We start from the raw sequence: 9747 nt of genomic DNA on the forward strand, positions 1-9747 counted from the left end.
TCGTAGAGGTACATATCTGGACTTTTAAAGTTTTTGAAAACTTTAGCTCGCATGATTTCTTCTATGAATGGATCTTCACCTCCTAAGGGCGTTTTCGTTCAATCGGCTCGTGCTCTCCTACCTTTAAGGTCGGATTCCAGCTTCTCGAATTTTTCTTCGAGTTCTCTTCGTCGTCATATCTCCCTTTGTGGAGCTCGTTCTAATTCACATTGTCATTCTCTCTTATCTAACTAACCTTGATGTCCGTGAACCAATCCCATGAGTTCAGTAGGATCTCTTTTTCCCGATCCTCCCGATTGATGGACTTCTGAGCTTATTCTTTGTCCTACTTGATTTGTAGGATGTGTATCACCAGTAACGCCTTTCCCTTTGTCAGGTCAAAGAGGTATGACGAATGCACGATCATCGTTGTGTTGTTCTTTTTCATAGGTTTCTGAGTCAGAAGTCGTGTGTCCATTTTCTGGCATGTCGTCTGTCATTGTACGGTGTCGATTACAAGGTCTCTGGTAACGGCGTCAATGTTGTAAAGGTTACCTAAAACTATAATTTAGGCGTAAACGTGAGGTCGAAGCTCTTTTTGGGGCTGTGTCCGATGTTTCCTTGTGATGAGGTGTCGATGTCCGATGTCCTGGTGAAGGTGTGAGGTGGTACCTGCAAGACTCCGATCCTTAAGTTAGCAAAGATTTTAGGTAGATTTTTATGTAGATTAGAGTTCCAAAAATACCTAAGGGTGTCAAGGTATTTATAAGTGTAGATGTAGAATTAATAGTTACTTTTTAAGTAGCTTCACCTTTGATTATAGGTTGGTTACTTTCTTTTGATAGGGACATTATTGAGATCTCCTGTTTAAATGAGTAGAAGAGATTGTAAAAATTAGTTACTTATTTAGATAAATAGAATTAGGCTCATGTCAATCATATTCGACTTCTATATGGTCGGATAAATAGTAGCATAGAACTAAATATTATCTATAGTATTGATTCAATTTTATTTCTATAGGTCTGACTAAATTTGTGGGTCATTGTTTAAACAAGTACTTTAATAGTTGACTTTTCGGTATAATAATATGTTTTAATAAATAATTATTTTAAAAAATTAATAATTAATTCTAACCGTCTTATTTTAAAACAAAGGCGTTGCTAGTTTCTTTGCTTTCTGCCGTTTAGCAAATCAGATCAACTGCCCATAGGTATTAATTTTTGTTCTGTTCGGCGAACTACGTGCAATTTTTTTATGCCATGACAACTCAAAATAGTCCCTGAAATTATATTATTGGTGATATGATCAGAATCTATGGTTATTTTACTCTCCGATCATGTTCATCCTCAAGGATGTCCACAACCATTTGCCGATAATTATGATTTCGGATAATTATGAACTAGGAATATGATAGATGCAAAATACCAACCGAACACAAGATGATAATTTTCCAGAAGTTTACTGACCCACCTTTTCAATCATTTGTTAGTATTAGAATGACAGAGCATAACATTGGCTTGATATGCACTAGCAAATATAACACAAGCTGTACTATCATATAAAATTGATTTAGTTTAATTTAACTATAAATTATACGTTAGCATAACAAATAATAATAATAATAATACTGTAATTAAAATTAATAATTAAAAATAATTTTTTACCATTAAAAATAATGATTATATATATATCTCACCCGGCCCCTGACAATTATTTCAAAAGGACAATTAGACCCTCAAAAAAAATACTCAATTCGGATGCAAAAAAAAATAAGATTAACTTTTTTTGGTACAAGAACTAATCAGTCTTATAAAAACAAATCTGATTGATATTTTTTTTGTTAAAAATCTCGTTATTTTTTTGAGGTAATTGTCAGGGACTATTTTGAGTTTTTTTCTATATATATAATTGTGTTTTATAGTAATTTATTAAGAAGAATCTTAGAAAATAAATAGTTTTCAGTAAAAAAAATGAGAAGTTGAAAAATATCAACTCAAAAAGTAAATATAAAAAATATTAGTCACCTAATATTTTTAATTATTAATAAGTTAACAAAACTTAATAAATTGCAGCATAAATAAATTTGACTGTCCATAATTTTATGACTGCAATTATTATATTCATAATTTAGATAATTTTTTACTTTCATCAAATTTATTTTATTTATTAAAAAAAAGCCATATGTTCAAATTGTAATGGTTAATAAATGGTTAGATCTAAATAGTAATACTATATCTCATCTATCTAGCTAGAAACTAATTACTGTCTAAGATTTCTTTCCTTTATAAAGCCTTAAATCTTTAACACACATCCATATATAATATGCAACAACATTTATTCGAATACAAATGCATATCTATGGCTGAGTCAACCCCTCTTCTCTCTCAACCAACTGATTCTGATTCTTCTCTTACAGAACCACCTCCGTTATTATTATCAGAAAAACACCTTCCTTCTCTTGCTTCAACGGTTGAGAAATGCATTGGAGAATTCACTTGGTCCCAATTCCTGCAAGCAGTTCTTGTCTCCTTTGCTTGGGTCTTTGATGCTCAACAAACATTCATCAGCGTCTTCACCGATGCACAACCATCACTGAACTGCACCGAAAAGGACGACCACGTCAGCAGCGGAAGAGCCTCCATTATATCCGAATGGGGCTTGGAATGCGAAAACTCCTTCGTCACAAGCCTTCCGGCTTCTTTGTTCTTTCTTGGATGCTTAGTCGGTGGCATTGTTCTTGCCACGCTGGCTGATTCCTCGCTAGGTCGCAAGAACATGCTCTTATTTTCGTGCCTTTTCATGTCCCTCTCTTCGCTACTCGCCGCATTCTCTATAAATATTTGGGTATACTCTCTGTTCAAATTTCTCTGCGGATTTGCCCGCGCCACCATCGGCACCTCGGCTCTCGTTCTAACTTCTGAGCTCGTAGGTAACCGGTGGCGCGGGCAAATAAGTGTAGTTGGATTCTTTTGCTTCACCATCGGGTTCTTGTCCCTTCCTGCAATGGCTTACGCTAACAGAAACTCTTCATGGCGAAACCTTTACATGTGGACTTCAATTCCAGCCATTTTCTATTGCGTGATTGTCAAGTTCTTCGTTCGCGAGTCCCCAAGATGGCTTCTAGTGAAAGGAAGAAAAGAAGAAGCAGCAGAGACGTTGAAATGCATCTCTTCAATCACTCAGAGTAACGTTAACCTCGCAGTCAACGGAATATTCCCAAGCAATGTGGATCCGGATCTAACCATGAACAATACCGATCTGTATTGCGCTTTGAAGATTCTGTTGCAAAAGAAATGGTCTTCTAGAAGGTTATGGATGGTTATGGCTTCCGGATTCGGAATTGGATTGGTGTATTACGGTATGCCGTTAGGGCTTGGAAACTTGTCCTTCAACCTTTATCTCAGTGTCACGCTTAACGCGTTATCGGAGCTTCCGTCTTCTCTGTTGACTTTCTTGCTTATCGATAAGTTCAAGAGAAGAAACGCGCTTCTTGTTTTCACAGTTGTGAGTGGAGTATTCAGTGTGTTGTCGAGCATCGAAGAAACTCGGCGTTGTCGATGGCGAGACAAGCGCTGGTGTTGGGTGGGTCGATTAGTCCGGTGGTGGTGGGTGAAGGTAGGAAGAACAAGTTTGTTTGTTATGGAGTTTTTGGGTTGGCGATTTGTTGTAGTGGTGTATTTGGGGTGTTCTTACCTGAGACAAGAGGGAGACCCCTGTCTGATACCATGGAAGATGAAGAAAGCAAAGGGCGTAGTGCCACGTTAGCATGATGGACAAAGGAATTTTCTTTTTTCAGGTGCTCTAAACAAAATAATAAGGATGTTCATGTATCGAGTTGGTTCGGTTTTGCATTTTGTTATGTATTCGAATTATTTAATAAAGACCGTATAAATGTCTTTTTTTTTAGAGGTTTACATGTCTCGTATTATTATTGGATATTTTTATTAAATCGTTAATAATTTATTATTTTAATAAATTAGAACAAAATTAATTTATTATAACAATAATAATAAATTCTATTATAATTATTATATCCGATAATTATTATATCCGATTTGATCCAATTGAATTATACAATCTAAATTGAATATATTTAAAATTTTTTGATAAAAAGATAAATATATTCCTGACTTTTTATTTTACAGACATTTAAATTTTTAAAAATTTAAAAATACAATTAAATTTTTAAAAAAATTTGAATTTATTGTTATTGTTATAAAAAAACCGATTTGATTTTAATTTATTAAGAAACTAAAAAATAATCGATTTATTAATAAGTCCAATAATAATGGGACACGCAAATATCTTTACAAAAAGACGTTTTATACAACTTTATAGAAGCATCTTCCTTTGAATTAAACTAAATTGATTAAAAATAAATTGATTCGATTTGAGTAATTATTATTTGATAAAATAAGAATCTATAAAAAAAATTAAAAAAATAAAAATTTTTATTTTAAAAATTCTATAAATATAATAAATATGTAAAATCAATAGAAATTATATAAAATTTGTAACGAACACAATTTTTAACAAGAACTAAGAATTGAAAATTTTAATAAAAAATTAATAGAGTAAAAATTAAATAAAAACGATGCCATAATCAGTGGAGACAATGTTGTCTTGTTGACAAGTAGACGACGGCGACGTTGCTGGAGAGAAGATGACGCTATCGGAGAAGACGATATTTACGAAGACAACATTGACAGATTGGAGATAAAAATGACGTTGTTGGCTTATCCTCAACCTTCCGATGTCAATTTGCTAGGGTGACTGAGTGAGTAATGGTGGGAATTCTTATGTTAGGGTTTTTTGAGAGAGAAATACGATAGATAAGATAGGTGAGGCGGTAATACTTTTAAGGTTAAGTCTTGCTAAAAGTTATATGTATATTTTTAATTTATTTTTTAATTTAATTAATAAAGAGTTCGGATTAATGGGTTAGTTCGGATTTTACACCCTTAGAACTATTTCCCGAATCAATTGACAAAGAGAGTCATCGATTCAGTTCGGGTTCTACCCGATTATTCATTGGTTCCAAAACTAATTTAATTAGTTTGGTTCGGGTTTAGATGGGTAATCGGGTTACCCGAACCCGTGAACACCCCTAAAAATTTACTGTGACAAAATTTTAGAGCGAACAATTTTTAGTAATTTTAGTCAAATATAAATATTAAATTATTTTTAACAAATAAATTTTATTAATTTATGTGTGCAAACTCTAAAAAATATGAGACAAATTATATTGATTTATGTGTGCAAAATTTTAATAAATATAGGTATAAATTGTATATTTTTTGTGTGCAAAAACGTTTGTAAATATGAGTACAAATTATTGCTGGCTAAGTATTAGTAAAAAATGATAATATTTGCTGGTATGTAGCATTGCTCTTATCTATTGAAAAAGTTTAGGGATTAGTACAATTTATTTTTGGGTTAAGTACGATTTTGGTCCCTAAGATATAGACCGAAATTTTTTTTTGTTTTCAACCTTTTTTGCATAAAAAATCGTCCCTAAGGTTTAAAACCAGATTTTAAAATCGTCTTTTTTACTTAAATCTTAAAATTTTGGACCAAATTATCCATAACAAAAAAAATAATAAAATAAAATAAAAAAGAAAAAATAAGAGAAAGAAAATGTTTTTGCTCCTGCAGAGGGAGAAGGAAAGAAGAAGAAGAAGTTGTCTACGATCCACCTCTGTTTCCGCTTTTGCTGCCATTTCCGTACGATTTTTGTCCCTAAAGAAAGGATGATTTAAAACCAAGTTCAACCTTAGGGACGATTTTAATTTATACTTTTAAATATTAATAATTAATTATTGAGTAAAAATAATAAATTCTGATAATTTTTTAGTATTTTTTAACGATTTGCTCTGTATAATAAATTTTTATATTATTTCAAATATTTAAAATTTGAAAAGAAACTAACCATGCTACATAATATAAAGGGCCATTATACTGATATAGTCATATAGTAGATGCTGAATAAATCAAACAGAACAAATGACTAATTTTACTTTCATATCATGTAAGAATTCCTAGCTAAGTGAACTTTTTTTTACAACAAAAAACAAATTTTAATGTATGATTGAAAAAGTTTCTCTTCCCTATTCATGTGTATCCGATCCATACCTCAGTGGCACATTTAGACATCTATTCCAGCCTCTTTATTTTGAGCTCATTGCCAGCATAAATCAACTATAAGTGTCATATTTAGAAAAGAAATATGATATGCATAATTTTTTTTATATACTTTTCTTTTGTATACGTAAAAAATATACACAAAAATAGTACAAATATATTTTTTAAAGTAGAAAAACATATATAGATGCTAGATTTTTTTTATTTATTTTTTTATTTATTTTTGTGTTAGATACTAAAAGAATGGTAATATTATCCGAATTCACGGGTACTCAACTTGTTCCTTATCCACTTTGGTGTGGACGGATTTTTAGCAAGACAGAACATTGGGCAAGGATAAGACGGGATTAGGTTTAGGTAATGCTTGCGTCCTACTCCCGGTATATATATAATATAATTAGTAAAATAATTAATAATATTATATTATATTTAAATTTTTATTTTATTTTAAAAGATGTATGTGATGATGGTTATATAAATTTTGAAATTTAATTTTATGAGTAATTACCTAAATCAGTCTTTGAGGTTTTCAAGATCGGACAGTCGGACACTTTAACCCCCAACTTTTGAAATACACAAAAAATTCCCCCAGGTTTAACTCTGGCAAACAAATTAGTCCATAATCTTATATGCTTATTTTTTTGTCAATGACAAACAAAAAATACTAACATGGAGACCTGGACTAACATATATGACTGTCCATGTGGAAAAAAGACAAATTATTGAAATTAGTTCCTTACTTTTTGATGCTTCTAAACAACGCATTCAACTCGAACCTTTTCAAGCAAACCCACACGTTCCCACGTTGCGGTTGCGCGTACAGGGTCACCGCCAGCCCGAACATGTGAAACATTGGAAGCAAACATAGGAACATGTCATGCATCTTCCTTGCTATCTCGTTGTCCATGTATATCATCGTCGCCACAGTGACGAAGTTCCTGTGTGTCAGAACATACAACACCCTTGCTTAACCCCATTGTTCCGGAGGAGTACAGCAGTGTCACCATCTTACTCTACTTAATGCTAGTCTTCGGAAGCTCTGCTTCAACACCGATGAGTTTCACTAAATCATTGAAGCTCATGATCTTGGAGGCCGGTTGCGATGAACTACAAGAAAAACACTCAATACCATTGGAATTACCATCGAAAAAATGAATAAAATCTGAAAGTACAATAGTTACCGTTGGATTCTGCATCAATATTTATTCGACGAAATGAACCTCGTCGGTAACATACTACCGTCGAATTTTTGCGTCTGATGGTAACTTTTATTGGATTTAGTGATGGAATATGGTTATTAAGAAAATGGAATCCGTTGAACGTTACCGTTGAAAATTTTTCAACAATAACGTTGGCGCCATATCATACGTCTCCACGCCATCTTACTATCATCGAATTCTGACGGTAATGCCGACGGAAATATTTTTTTATTTTTTTTGAAAAATTGACTGGGCTGTTACCATGGTATATTCTGACTTTAGTCTTTTTTTTATTTTTTCATAATTTTTTTTCGTCCATCTATAATGTACTCTAATAATTAATAATTGAAACAATGTTTTAAACTTGAGGTGAAATATCAAACATACAAATTAAAAATATGGAATGATGATAATTGAAATATTTGAAACAATGCTAATTATATTATATTCTTCTCAAAGTTTGGTAAATAAATACATATCATAAAACCCTAATTATATTAACCCAATTCAGATTCATCATCTCCTTCCTTTGGTTCACCATCCTCCCCTTCCAAGGTATTTTTCTGTTCATTAAACTCGTCTTCATCTTCTTCGTCGCTATCAACCCGTCTGCTTCTTGAAGATCGTCGTCCTCTGGTGGTAGTGCGTTGTCATCTATTCCAAGGTCAATGATGTCATCATCCAGAACAGCCGACCTAAGGGTAATTGGCTCACCGGTATAGCAACCACCATTTTTGAAGGAGTTGGGTCTTCAATCTGGTAAGGTTCCTGACCCTTTGTCCTATCATCAAACTCAATGCGGCATCTTGGCTTAGTCTTAACCAAGGTTCTAAAAACTGGACCGGACCGGCCGGTCCGACCGGTTAAATCGCTAACCGAAACTCATTACGGTTTGGTTTAACTTATAAAACCGTTAATTTAAAAACCGTCTAAAAACTGTTGAACCGGCCAAGAACCGACCGGTCAGACCGAAGCGAAACCCGGCCGGTTTTGCTGAAACGGTGCCGTTTTGGGTTTTGGATAAAAACAAAAAGGAAAGCGTTCGACGTTCAGTCTCCTCCTCCTCTCAAACTCACTTTCAAACAAAAAACAAAACCCTAGCAGTAGCCTCCACCGCCGCTGCAAGGAAGGAGACACTGCCGCCGTCCGTTGCGCCATCGTCGTTCTTGAGCTCTCCAACCTCTGTTCACTCCAACTCCTCTCAACTCTCACTCTCTTAAATGAAGCTATCTTCCCCCAAAAAGAAACCCTAGCTTACAATAGCTTCCACTGCCATCCGTCGCGCTCAGGAGCTTCTGTCCTTGTCTGGTCGTCGTCGTCGTAATCCAAGTCTCCAACTCCTCTCCTCATTCACCAATCACAGTTTCTTTCTCGTTCTCCGTGTCTGTCGTCTGGTGTACCTCTGCTCAGCCACGCTTCTGCCGCTGTCTGTCATCATGCTTGTCGCCTGGTCACCATCGTCCGTCGTGCTGAACCACTTTTCCTCAATCTCTGCCCAGACTGCTCAGATCGAAAAAGGCAATGGCTTCTCTGCTCACTGCTAATGCTTGTTTTTCTTTTTGTTTTTATTTTTCGTTCAGAGATTATATTGATTATTGAATGGTTGATTGATTATTGAATATTTAATTGATTATTGATTAGCGTTGCTCAATGCTGTTGCGATATACTCTGCTATATTTTGTGCTCTGTTATGTTGTGATTTTGTGTTCAATTAAAATTTTGTTTGAGAACTTAGCTTTGCCATGCTTGATAAATTATGCATTTCTTGAAATTTGATTTTGACAATTTGAGTTGTTTATGAAGCATAGTTCACTGTTATTGAGGAGTGTGTGAAGTAGATTACTTGCTGTGTTTGGAGCTATGTATTAACTAAATTAGTTAATTTATACTTGATAAAGGGTACAAAAGATAGTGAAATCACTTAGTAAAATTAAGTTCTGTTAGTTATAGGAAATATATATTTGGTATATCAATTGAGATTAGTTTTGTTAAAAAGGAGTCTTGGGATGAGTCTTGAACATATATGTGCAAACTCAATAACATTGTTACTATATTGATTTTCTAAATAGCAATTACAGTGTTCTAGCATTCCAAATTTTCCTTTCTTTTTGGTTTTTTTATTTTTTAGTGGAGTTTGTTCATGATCATCCAGTAAAATCACTTCAGGCCATGTTAAAATTGTGAAATTATTACTTGTTCATTATAATCAGTCTTATGTTTATCTTTATTAATCTTTATTAATTTTTGTGCTAACAATTTTGTTATTCAGAATCTTGCTTTGTCCCTGTTAATTAGCATACATACATGATGAAAGACCAAAAACAACTGATTGGTTTTTGACTTTTTATTAGAAAATCACTGCTAATTGGTAGACGAATTGAAACTTGAGAGTGCTATTGGCTAAGCTCAATAAACAGTAGCGGGAAAG

The 9747-nt window shown here is 33.5% G+C and overlaps 1 protein-coding gene across 1 annotated transcript; it reads left to right on the forward strand.

Annotated features, from left to right (window-relative positions):
- The first annotated feature begins 2273 nt into the window (after positions 1-2273).
- LOC107471111 (organic cation/carnitine transporter 3-like) lies at positions 2274-3885 on the forward strand. Its single transcript, XM_016090553.3, is given in 2 exon segments — positions 2274-3505; positions 3508-3885. Coding segments are annotated over 2 exon segments (1446 nt in total). The 5' UTR covers positions 2274-2301; the 3' UTR covers positions 3750-3885.
- The last annotated feature ends 5862 nt before the right edge of the window (positions 3886-9747 follow it).

The sequence above is a fragment of the Arachis duranensis genome, chromosome 10, assembly GCF_000817695.3.
Source record: "Arachis duranensis cultivar V14167 chromosome 10, aradu.V14167.gnm2.J7QH, whole genome shotgun sequence".
Lineage (NCBI taxonomy): Eukaryota > Viridiplantae > Streptophyta > Magnoliopsida > Fabales > Fabaceae > Arachis > Arachis duranensis.